The sequence below is a fragment of the Perognathus longimembris genome, chromosome 2, assembly GCF_023159225.1.
Source record: "Perognathus longimembris pacificus isolate PPM17 chromosome 2, ASM2315922v1, whole genome shotgun sequence".
Lineage (NCBI taxonomy): Eukaryota > Metazoa > Chordata > Mammalia > Rodentia > Heteromyidae > Perognathus > Perognathus longimembris.
The window spans coordinates 6,445,337-6,457,566 of record NC_063162.1 but is presented as its reverse complement, the minus strand read 5'-3'; the positions used below and the strand labels follow the sequence as shown (position 1 = coordinate 6,457,566).

The 12,230-nt window shown below is 52.2% G+C and overlaps 1 protein-coding gene across 1 annotated transcript in view; it reads right to left on the bottom strand.

Annotated features, from left to right (window-relative positions):
• Cpxm2 (carboxypeptidase X, M14 family member 2) overlaps positions 1–11,984 on the bottom strand; it is a 91,583-nt gene extending 79,599 nt beyond the window's left edge. Inside the window, exons 1-2 of the mRNA XM_048336170.1 lie at positions 11,687–11,984; positions 2,980–3,078 (exon numbers count right to left, since the gene is read on the bottom strand). Coding sequence (XP_048192127.1) covers positions 2,980–3,078; positions 11,687–11,984 — 397 coding nt within the window. The remainder of the gene's footprint in view (positions 1–2,979; positions 3,079–11,686) is intronic.
• Between the last annotated feature and the right edge of the window lie 246 nt (positions 11,985–12,230).

Below are 12,230 nucleotides of genomic sequence, written 5' to 3'. Positions count from 1 at the left end.
GACCAGGGTACAAATATGTGGAAATAAGCAAAGTGTCCTAACTCTTTGGCTTGGCACTGGGACATGGTCCCCTCTTATTCTTTTGTCCTAAATGGAACACATGGAAAGGCCAGCGTCTGAGAGCCCTTACCTTTTTAGTAAAGAACTAAAAAGCCACATACATGGATGGAAAGAGATGAAGAAGCAAACAAATAATTCATGCAACCCCGTAGACTGTGAGAGCAACACTCAGAATGCATCTCAGCTGCCTGAGGTAGGTAATACAGTTACATATTCTCTCCTTCAGTGCAAAGATCCTGAGGGTGACTTCTACAACTGAGACAATCCACCTACAAAACTCTCTGGCGTAGGAACACCTGCAGTGCCCTCCACCTGGGACACGATGTAAGCACCTCCACACTGACCACCACCTTGGATGCAAAGTCGACATCAGTACTGACCACCACCCTGGACGTGAAGGAGTGGACACCTGTAGCAGCCATCCTCTGCCCCCCTCTCCATCAAGGCCTAAAGAGATGCTGCAAGGTGCCTGCAGGTCCTGAGCTCGTCCTGCTGTGTGTCCAGTGCCCCTCCCCCAGTGCTGCGCTCTGCACTGTACCTGTGCATCCTCCATAGACACACATCAGGGACTCCCAGCTGGCTTCCCTTCCCGGCCCCTCAAGCAGAGGACACTCAGTGAATCACAGCCATGATGACTGTCTTTGAGGAGACAGGATACCAGGTCCCAGGAAACAACTCCAAATGGGCCAGGAAGATGTGGAGGTTGGCAGAAGAGGGGCGACTTTCAACGTGTGTGCCTGTCTGTCTGTCTGTCTGTCAGTGCCTGTGTCTGTGTCTGTGTAAAAATAGTCCTTGGAAACCTTCCTAAAAACGCCTCCCCGAGTTTTAATAACTTCCAATTCTGTGAGTAGAGAACTAAAATAATTCAACCCAACTCTTCTGCTTAGGCTGCTAAAAAAAAAAAAATCTGGACACAATATGTTTGAGAACATGTTTGAAAGCCCTGAAGAATTTACAAGGCGGCGAGGATTATCTGTCCCAGATCTGCTGGCAGGGAAAAATCCAGAGCGGCCCTGAGGCCAGGCACCGGCACCTCAGCCCAGAGACAGCCTGAGCCTGAGGAAACAGCTTCGGCAGCTGACTCCAGATGAAGAGATCCTAAAGACCGTAGCATCAGGGTGAACCCCAAAGCACAGCTCAACATCACATTGTACCCAGGAAATACCCTGCCATCAGTCCGGGTCCCTGCAGTGGCAGGAGGTAGGGTGTACGCTCGCCCATTTTAAGATGGATTGCGGAACGTTCATTGTTCTTGACTTCTGTTTTGATATCAGGATGCGGTTCGGTTTACCTATGATTTCTCTGATGGTGAAGTCTTGGTTAGAGACACAGCCCCAAATCATTACATTGTGCCTAAGGGAATATGCAAATCCCCCTTGGTGACAATCAGCTCAGTGACACAGTTTATGGGCTCACATGGCAGCTGAAATCGGGCTGTGCCTGTAAATGCAAATTCGTGAAATGCTCTGTTTATTTTAAGCAGCCCAGTCACTCAGCGAGTCTAGAATCAGAGAATCCTGGATTCAAATCTCTGTTTTACCCCGTACACGCTGCACAACCCAAGGTACATTATCTGTATTACTGAGCTCATTTTCCTCACTTATAAAATTGATGATGATGATGATGACAACAATACCCATAATATTCAGAGGGGCACCGAAGATGTCAGACATTGGACCTGGCAATTACTAAGTGTTTCAAAACTGGCTGTCCCCATTTCCTGACAATCCATGGCGTGCACTGGCCAGTATATCCAGCATCCATCCATACAGTGAGCTGTCCAAAACTCAGAGTGGGAAACTTGTTTATGTTTCCCCATCCTGGAGTATGTACAGATGTTAGCATTTTCTAGTGGGTTGGAAATCTTTTTTAGCAAAAAGAAGCACAGGCAGTGGAAGGCTTCAAAGTAACCCCATTCTGACCATGTCATGCGACCGAAGGATGGTTTAAATTATTGTCATTCTTTGGCCTGGTAGGTTCTTTTTGAGTGATATTTTTATGTCTTTGGCAATGTGGTTTAAAAGGTTAACTATTTAAGCTGAAGAGAACCGTAAGTGGCTGCCAAAATACTGGAGAAATAGCTATATTTGTCTTTTCTATTGTAGCTTATGTGGAAAGGACAGTTTCAGGTACCATGTATGCTTACCTCTTCCTGGACATCATAAAGAACCCAACTAAAACAAAGTTGAAAACAACTGCAGATGGGCAAGTCTCTCAAGGTCAGTATTTTATTGCACAGAGTTGTGTTATATTTGATAAGTAACTCTTTGTACTGCAACGCTGTGGCTTTCAATTTTAAAAAGGAAACATGGGGTGGGGGGCACTTGGCTGTTTCTTACTAGCATTAGCAGGAAGCTATCTTGGCTATTGTAGTTTAGAATAACAAAGACACAGTACTAGTGACACAACTGCTTATAATAGTACTAGCTGTAGCTACTGGGCCACAGTGTGTCTGTGTACCTGGAACCAAGCCTTGAACATTCCGAAGCAAGTCATTACAGCACCAATGTCTTCACCTGGCACTGAGCGTGCAGGCCTGACCCTGTATTGTCTAGAAAGAGAAGACATGATCTTGGGCCCTAAAAGCCCTTGGATCAGGTTGAGAGACGAGACATGCACATGTGGCAGGAGACAGCTAAAAAGGACCCACAGGAAAAACACTGATTTTAATTGGGGGAAAGGAAAATCCAAGAGTGGGCAAGCCACCAAGGCTTCGGACACTCAGAAATGACGTCAGCAAATCCATCAGGAATATCTGGCTGGGGCAGCAGGGGGTGTGAGCTCTGGGGAACACCTTCACCCCCACACAATGGCTCAGAACGGACGCAACCTAGGCAGCCACACAGGTGGGGAATCTGAGGTCCGGGCAGCTGCCCTGGAGAAGTGATGGGGATCCGGCTTTCCATGATTCTCACTTACTCTCTCTGAGATCTGCTGGGGCCGCTGGAACACCGTGATCGTCGCTGGCAGCCTTCTCCAGACCCTTGCTTCTCCGGCCTTTTCTGTTGCTATTTTTCCCTAAAAATAGAAAGATGTCTTTACTTCCAGTTAGAGGAAAGGAAGCATCAAACCACCGAAGGAAAACAAGAGGATGACAGGTTTGTAGAAGAATAGACTTCAAGAATAACAGCCTAATAGGTACAAGAGATAGTACAATGAAGTGCCAACCAACAGCCTCAGGCATCAGCTGGTGCCAATTAATGAAACCACTTCTCATTATTTGACAGGAACCCCTCCTCCACCGAAAAGGATATTTATCAAGAAAACACTAGATCTCCCGAAGGCAGGAGGAGGGGTGGTGACTAGTGTCGTGTCCTGGGCACACCGTGCTTGCGCGCAGGGGTCCTGGCTGGTCACGGTGAGGGAGGCCACTTCTGAACACATGGACGGAGGGTCCGGGAGGACCTGGGCTCTCTAGCAACACGGGCAGCCTGGAGGCTGGAGACGCATGAGTCTCATTTGGCAGAAAGATAAGATGTGTTACAAAAAATACATTTTTTTTTAAAACAAAATATGCTTAGAAAAAAAGCCAACGTGCTGGGAGTGGATGCTCTGTTTCAGGCCTTGCCGGCGACTGTGCTCCTTGGAAGCCGCCTCCCAGCTCAGAGCGGTGGCAAAGGTCTGGCCCCGGGAACACCCCAGCCCAGCAATGCGGACAGTGAGCTCTGGACAGACAAACAGGACCAACACATGGGGAGCAGAGCCTGCCCCCCCCACCCCCCGAACGGAGTGATCACAGCTCCAGGGCACAGCCTTCTTCATTCTCCGAGGTGAGCGATGGTCTGGGGCAGCAGGGTGACTCAGTCCCAGCCTCCTCCCTGCCGTCCCGCCCCGCCGGGGGCACCTGGGCCATCCCATTGACCTCTCTGCCTCACATCTTCAGAAGAAAGAGACGAGAGAGCTGACTGCACCGAAAGTCGTAAGGGCCTCAGAGTGAGCCTGACCTTCCGTCACCGATCACGTGACGACAAGCCTGAAATCCTAGCTACTCAGAAGCCGGAGACCTCTTGAAGGTCGCAGTTTGAAGCCAGACTGAGCAGGGAAATCCACGAGATCCTTATTAACCAGTCAAAAGCTGGAAGTGGAGCTGTGGCTCAAGTGATAGAGAACCAGATTTCAGAAAAAAAAAAAAAAAAAAAAAAGCTGAGGGACAGTGCCCAGGCCCTGAGTTCAAGCCCCTGCATCCGAACAAAAAGTAAAATAAATACAAAAAAAAATAGATGACTTCTTTTTCATAATCAAAACCGAGGACTGCCTAAAGTCACGGGCGGAGCCAGTAGGTGACCGAGCTGGAGGCTAACCGGAGATCCGAGCCCTTCCCAGCCAGCACGGAGGCCTCTTCCATGGCCTCTTCCTGTTCTAACAAGAAGGCAACATATGGCCGGTACAGATGAAAGAAGGAGAATGGAAATAGTGTTCAGAGAAGGAGCCAGAATCAAATCAACATCTCCATCTGGGCGGCGTGACAAAACAGAATTCCTTAAAAGTAGCAAAGTGAACTGCCAATGCGGGCCACATGTTCTATTCTGGTCGATGGTGATAAATATAATTCCTCTGGGTTAATAGAAAACTATTTTTCCCCTCTCTATACAAGGAGCTTACAGTAGCGAACCACCCCCTCCCATCCCAGAAATTCAAAACCCGGTCCCTCGGCTACAGTTTTACATTTTGCCAGGAAAATTCCAGTCCAAAGGGGCTCACATTCCCCCTGAAGGAGGGGCCTGGCCCAGCCTTCCCACCGTCCTTGCCTAGTTCTTGATGGAGAAACACATGCTAGGAAGAAAGAGCCACCAAGCGGGGTTTTCTGAGAGCTCCCCAGAAATGGAACCTAAAGGCCTCTCTCCCCAGAAATGCGGCCTGGAAGCCTCCAGTGAGACAATGATTACACGTGAGGCCTGAACAGCAGAGGGGAGAGAAGAAGGCGTGGGGGGGGGAAGGGCCTGCGCCCCTATACCAGGATGGGCAGATCCCAGAGGAAACCAGAGTCCCCCGGGCGTCTCGGAAATCCGGAGCTGGCTCAGAGGCTGAACACTGCTCTCACCTGCAGCCATGCTGGCCACTCGGTCTGGCGGGAAGGGAGGCGGAGGGCAAGGCGGGCATCAAGGACAACCTCCTGAGGGCTTCCCACTGGGGCTGGTCCAAAATCAATCACTGCCCATTCCGTGCCCACCCCGTGTCTCTCAGGCTGTCTTCTCTGAAGAGCCCGGCTGGCTAGCTCCTCCGCTCCAGGCCAGCCTTCCGTGCAGAATATTCCGTCAAACTTGGGGGTGAGGATGGTGCTCTCAGCAAGATTGGCGGCCTTTGTGGCCATCCCCCCACCAGCTACATGGTCCGCTGTCCCCTTCCGCACACACAGCCAGATGAGTCCCTTGCCTTTAGGATGAGTCTTTCATCGTTACAGCGCCTGCAGCGGGCACGTGTGAGCTGCCATTTGCAGGGAACCTGAGATTGGGGTGTGCCCAGAGCCCAGCCTGAGGCATGAAGGCTAGAATTGCAGGAATGCTCTTGGGCGATGGTTTCAGGCAGCACAGGAAGAGGGGAGTAGGAGGAGAGACAAAAGGCCAAGAACCCAAGGGCCTTGCCTGGCAGGATCTAGGCACACAACTTGGCTGGGGACTCAGGAAACAGGAGAGAGGTGTCGCCATGTTGCCCTCCAGAGCCCAGGCAGCTGGGCACTGACTCCCTTAGGGCCCGTGGGTACGACGCTGCACGCCACCGGGAGGAATCGGGGCCTGGCAGAAGTTACATGTGCCCACAACTGACCAAGCCAGACTGTGAACTCAGGTATCTCCAACTCCTGAACAAACTTAGCATGAAGTCCCACATAGGGTGTGCACAGACCCGGCATTAAGCACAACTGTACCAGCAGTGGCTCAACACCGGAAGGTATTCTATACGCGCCATGAATAGCTGGAGGGCTAAGGTCAAATGGGGTCACCAGCCCCTCTCCTACAATCAAAGAATTTCCAATTTGTGGGTTTCCTGACCCCGGAGGGGCAGCTGCAGTAGCAGGGGTCCGATTGGGCCACATAAGGCAGAGTCTGCCATCGCTAGGGTGGTCAAGCCTGAGTGCTCAACTCCCCAGAGGGAGCCACACCTCCGGATCCAGGCCCAGGAGTCAGGCTGCCTTTGTCTCCGCCCTGGAGGCACTGACTACCTTGAGATCTGACAGTCACAGATGAGGTCGTATTCCAGGAAACACAGGACTACTTTTCTACCCCGGAACACGCAAGCCAACTTTCAGCCCTGGGAGGGCTCCCCACCCTTAGCCATCCGGGCAGAAGTCCTGTTTCTGGAAGCATGGGCACCGGCAGGAGGGAAGGCGCCAGCCCTGAGCTGACTTTGGAAAGCATTCTGGAAAGGGCGGTGGCGGTGGCGTCTTAGAAAGCTGATGCTTTTCTATAATGCATCCTTTCCCTTGGAGCCTTGTGAGGAAGGAAACACTCAGGCTTAACTCTTAAGTAATCATATGATCTGCAGGTAAGACCTGTCGATTATCAGTGTATGCGGCACGATGCCGGGCTTTTAAAATACACGTTGAAATATTTGCAGACACGTTCTCCTAAGCCTCACAATCCAGCTTTGCCTAAGAGCTGACATTTTCACCCAGAGGCCAAATTGCACAACAATTGAGAAGAAGCATAAGAGTAAAAGGAGCCCTTTCCACCTGCCCTGGGCAGTGCACAGAACAGAAAGAGCTTTGTTTACAACCCCGTCTGTTCAAAGAACAACTTCAGTTATGCCCCCTCCCCCATGGCTGGGCACAGCACAATCCAAGATGCAAACTGTACCACTGTGGCACAAGTGTGTACACAGACACGGCCCACTGCCCACTCTGAAAAACCCCAGCTTCAGGACTGTGGTCTTCAAGCAGGGGTTTGCACAGTAGCACAATGGTGCTTTCTGGTCAATGCTTAAAGAAAACTGCCAGCAAAGGAGCAAGCCAAAACACAGATGTAAAGGCTTCCTAGGCGAGCTAGCTTCTAAGCCAAGGAGCAGCAAATGGAGGAGAAGCACAATACTCAAATCATACCTACAGTCTTATTCATTAGTTTGTTGATTGCTGCCTTGGTGTGTGGGGGGGGAGGGGAAGGTGGGTGTTCCATTTTCTCTAGAAAAAGCATGGCTGCCACCCCAAGTGGTAAGTTTGGAGGTTCTGTGTAAAGCAAAGCACACCCCAAATCCACTATTACGCCCTCTGTTGGGTGCTTACCATAGAGTCAAGCCCAAGGCTCACTCCCTGACCCCAAGGCACCCCAGTAGCAGCGATCTTGGACGCTGTAAGATTCAATCAGAAACAGCTGCATAAACAGAAGCAAGTTGTCAAGCCCATCCGAGGAAGAACATTCTAGCAGTAAGTACTGTCCATCCAATGAAGGGGCAGTCTCCATGTGGGGAGGTTCCAGACATCTGTGGAAGGATGTCGCAGAGGCTGGGCAGCCAGCTGTTGGAATCCTGCCATGAACAGGAACTGGCACTTGACCAATTAAGTGCCTTCTTCAAGGTCGAAAATTCTACTGCTGCTCGCACAGACTTCAGGACTTCTTTGATAACCAAATCCTTCGAACTTCTAAAGAAGATCCCACAGTTCCATATCCTGCTGGACATGCACATACATGCATGTGTGCACACATGCACACGGGTACAAACACAGGTGAGAACTAGTGGAATGTGATTAACATTGTAATCCACGTAGCTGTGTGTACACCTGTCGATTTCCTTGTGCCTATACTGTATGCAGAAGTCATTCTCGATTCCCTGAGAGTATTTGCTCGTGGGTGGAGATATTACTGGTCAGGACAACTGGAGGTGGGATGTTACTAGGTCAAGATCAGGGACGCAGCCCAACAGCCTACAACACAGTGCCAATCTCCCTCCATACACACCCACAATTAGTTCAAGTGTCAAGTGTGCCAGGCTGAGAAAGGCAGCACTACAGTCATGGAAGCTCAGGGGGGTGAGCCCATGGAGGGAGGAGCACACATCACACTTTAGCGTATTATGTTTGCAATTTCTTATAAGTGTATAATTATTCTAAGCTAAAAATAAGCAATAGCTTTAAAGATTCCATCCCCTTCAGTATACTGGGACTCTACTTGTCTGAAATTTGTCCACCCTCATGGAAAATGCAGGCTAGTTTGGGTACCCATTACTCAAATTGATTGGGGTCAGGAGTGCTACGGATGTACAAAATTTTCAAGGGGAATATTTGCATATACATAATGAGTCATCTTGGGGATGGACTTAAATCTAACCATGAATTCATTTGTATTTCGTATCTACCTTGCACACAAAGCCTGAAAGGCACTTGGTACAATATTTATAAGGTTTTTGTACCTAAGACAAATTTCCATGGTGTGGAGATTCCCACTGGTGGCACCATATTGGTTCTAAAAAGGTTTCAGAGTTCGGGGCATCCTAGCTTTGGGATCTGCAGGTACCCTACACTCTCAATTAGTCCAAATACCCAGTTCTCCAAGTCAAAGCCAAAACCAAATCCTCAATGGCCTCGGTTCCTCCCACCAAGTTCCTCCGGATCCACACCCACTCCCTCCTAGAGCCCACTGGACACAGCCTTCCTGCTTATCTCCCAGCGAGCCCAGTCTTTCTGCTCCCGAGAGACACCTAAGATGCTGCCTGTGGTGGACTTTTCCAGAAACCACCGTGCTTTTGTGCTCTTAGCTGTCTCTCAGTCTCTTCCCTCACCCCGACCTCAGCGTCCAGCCAGGGCCAGGCACTTACTTAACAGGCAACATCCACCCAGGGAAGTCAATTCCACAAGTTGACATTTAACACACCCAGGGCACAGCGCCAGGTTCCCTCTGAAAATACCTTCCTCAGATAAAGAGACAAAACAGCCCACCCACCATGGAGATGAATGCCGCTACTGCACCAAGCACCACCACTTAAAGCAGGAAGCGGTCAGTTTCGCCCCCTGCAATTTACCTCCCCAACACTCTACAAACTATTCTAATCAAGGTCATTCTTAAGCTAGTCTCCCTACAACTTACGCTACTTAGGTCTAGAGCAAAAGAATTCTACTAAACACACACACACACACACACACACACACACACACACACACACACAGAGTAGGCATTAAGAGTATGAGATGTCACACTTGCATTACTCTAGTTGGGGAATGTCTAAGAAGGCCAGCCCCACACAGTTCATCAGAAAGGAGGTTGAAACAGCAAGCCTGGAAGGACCGCCCCAGCAGCCCATTCCCTGCCTTCAGCTGGGGACTAGGATCCAGGTGGGAGCCAGAGGCTCATTTCCTGTAGGGGCAGAGCTAACTGTTCACCAGCTTCCTGCCCCATAGCTGATCTCCAGCAGCAAGCCGGCCTTCCAAAAGCAAATAACTTTCTCTTCTGCATCCTGATTTCTCCTCCAGAGACTACATTCTGAGCCTGGCAAGTGCGGATGCTCAATGCAGAAAGGACAGCCACATTCCAACGGCAGCACCTCAGTCTGCAGACGCATTAACTAGAGCGGCCTGGGACTTCCTGAGCTGTTTTCTGTCAGGAAAGAAAGCTGTCCCTGGAATGATGAGTCCCCAAACAATAAAGTGGGCTCACCTGTCTAATGTCAAACACTACACTTGTATTTCTACCACTATTTCTATTTGTACTACTACCCCTGGGAAACATTGCCCAAAATCTCTCTCTCTCTCTCTCTCTCTCTCTCTCTCTCTCTCTCTCTCTCTCTCTCTCTCTCTCTCTCTCTCTGTCTTTCTTGTCTGTCCTGGGACTTGAACTCAGGGCCTGGGCGCTGGCTTTGAGCTCTTTATGCTGAAGGCTAATAAATGATCTACCGCTTGCCACAGCTCCACTCTCAGATTTCTGGTGGTTAATTGAAAATAAGAGTCTCATGGACTTTCCTGCCTGGGCTAGCTTTGAACCACAATCCATAGATCTCAGCCTCCGGAGTAGCTAGGATTATAGGAGTAAGCCACCAGCTCCTGGAAGTCCCCATTTATCTGTCACTCCACACTTTCGTGCAATACTCCGCACACCTGTGACTGTGCTCTCAAAGTCTCCCAGCTTCTCAGGAGAGCAAAGGCAGGGCTGCCTTGCCTGTCCCTGGGACCTCACTAAGCTTCTGGTGCTGAGTAGATTCTCAGAAAAGAGCTGCAGAACAAATGAAGGGTTCCAAGGAGCGTGGCTGAAGGCTTGGGGAAGCTGCTCTGTGTGTGTGTGTGTGTGTGTGTGTGTGTGTGTGTGTGTGTGTGTACTACAGCTTGAACTCCAGGCCACATGCTCTCACTTAGCTTTTTGGCTCAAGGCTGGTGCTCTACTTCTTGAACCACTTCCACTTTTGACTTTTTGCTAGTCAATTGGAGATAAGAGAGTCAGAGATTTTTCTGCTCTGTCTGGCCTTGAACTGATATCCTCAGATGTCAACCTCCTGACTAACTAGGATTAGAGGCGTGAGTCACCAAACCAGCTCCAGGCCAGAAAGGTTTTGCAGCAATGGACCGAAGTGTGGTGGCAGATGGTACTCTTCCTCTCCTCAGGTGAAGAACCTGAAGCTCAGGACATGGATCTACAGAACCCTAGAGGTGAAGCCTAGACCTGGCCAAGAAGCAGTAATAGTGCTTTTTCCTCTGCCACCCCTTGTCCCCACACACAGAGACACCCAGAACCCAGCATGTGTCTCTCCACCAACATCTTTCCATAGCAGGTGGAAAAACAACACATGCAGATTTGATTCAAAAATACCCAAACAAGCAGGTCTTGGGTCATAAGCACATGGGAAGGGTGTCTAAATCTCCCAGTCAGCAAGTGACACGAAGGAAGACACTTTCTCATCAGTAAAACCAGGACAGCCAGCCTGCATAGCCACAGAAAGAACAGGAAACAGGTGTGCACAAAATGCCCACAAGGACCACAGGTGACATGGAAGTGCAAGTGTCTCTCTGCACTTGTGCGATCGAGGCACTGTGGCTGTCCCATGATTCCCTAGTCCAGATGGACATCTCACACGCCTCCTTGTCAGGGAAGACCCTTGCAAGGCCAGTGGATTTGGTCTCAATTCTGCTTGCCCACCCCTCCCCACCCTCCCCCCCACCCCCGCATTGAAATCGCAGCCCTTGGAATGGGCCAAAGGCCATTTGGAGCATTGTCAGAAAGTCCCGCTTCTCCAGGTGTGTGATCAACCGAGCGGAAGTCACTTTCCAGACGGTGCTGGCAGAAACTGACCATGCATTCAAAGGGCCGAGCCCGATGGGCGGGAAATGGCGCTTTTCCGGGGCCTCCTGCAGCCAGCAGCCACCTGGGCGCACGAGGGGAGTGGGAGCTGGACGGCCCTGAGCACACAGGGGGCCCCCAGGGAGCCCCTGGTACGGCAGGCAGGCGAGGTGGAGGGAGCCAAGAGGGGACACGGGCTGGATAAGCAGCGCCCTTCCCGGAGGGGCACCTGCCAAGCCCGGCCAGCCATTCCCGCGTTCACAGGGGAAATGAATGCACTCGAGCCATCCCTGCCTCTGCGGACTGAAGAAGTAGACAGCGCGGAAGAAGCAGCGCCGACGCCCGGCCCGGGGAGCCCGGGAGGGGCGGGCGCGGCTCTCCGGAGGTCCCGGGGCCCGTGGGGAAGGCGGCTGCGCCGCCCAGCCCAGCGCGGTTACCTGGTGGGGGCGTCCGGGCGGCTGACCTCTCCCTCCCCGGCGCCGTCTTGGGCTTGGTGGCCTCCCTGGCTGGCTTGGGCTCTGGCGGGCTGAGGGCGCCCCGGTCCTCCGCGGGGCCCGCGGGCTGCTGGGGCGAGAAGGGTTGGGGCTCGGTGGTGCCCGGGCGCTCGTAGAAGGGCTCGGGGCTCCAGAGCTCCTGCAGATACGAATCGGGGTCTTCCGGGGCTGCGCCCTGGGGGCTGATCCCAGCCAAGGCCCAGGCCAAGAGCGCCAACACCCGTGCCAGGGAGGCGGCCATGCCCACCCCCGGGTCCCGCACCCGGCACGGGGTCGGGGGGGGGGGTCAGCGGGAGCGCCCGGCGGGGTGCGCAGGCGGACGGAGCGGAGCGGCCCGGGGCGGGCGCGGGCACTGGGGATCTGGGGATGGGGCGCGCGGAGGCGGAGGCCGAGTGTGCCCGGCCAGCCGGGCGGGGCGCACGGGGCGGGAGGGGCGCCGAGCCCGGGCCCGCCCCGCCCTCGCTCCCTCTCCTCCGCCCGCCGCCGC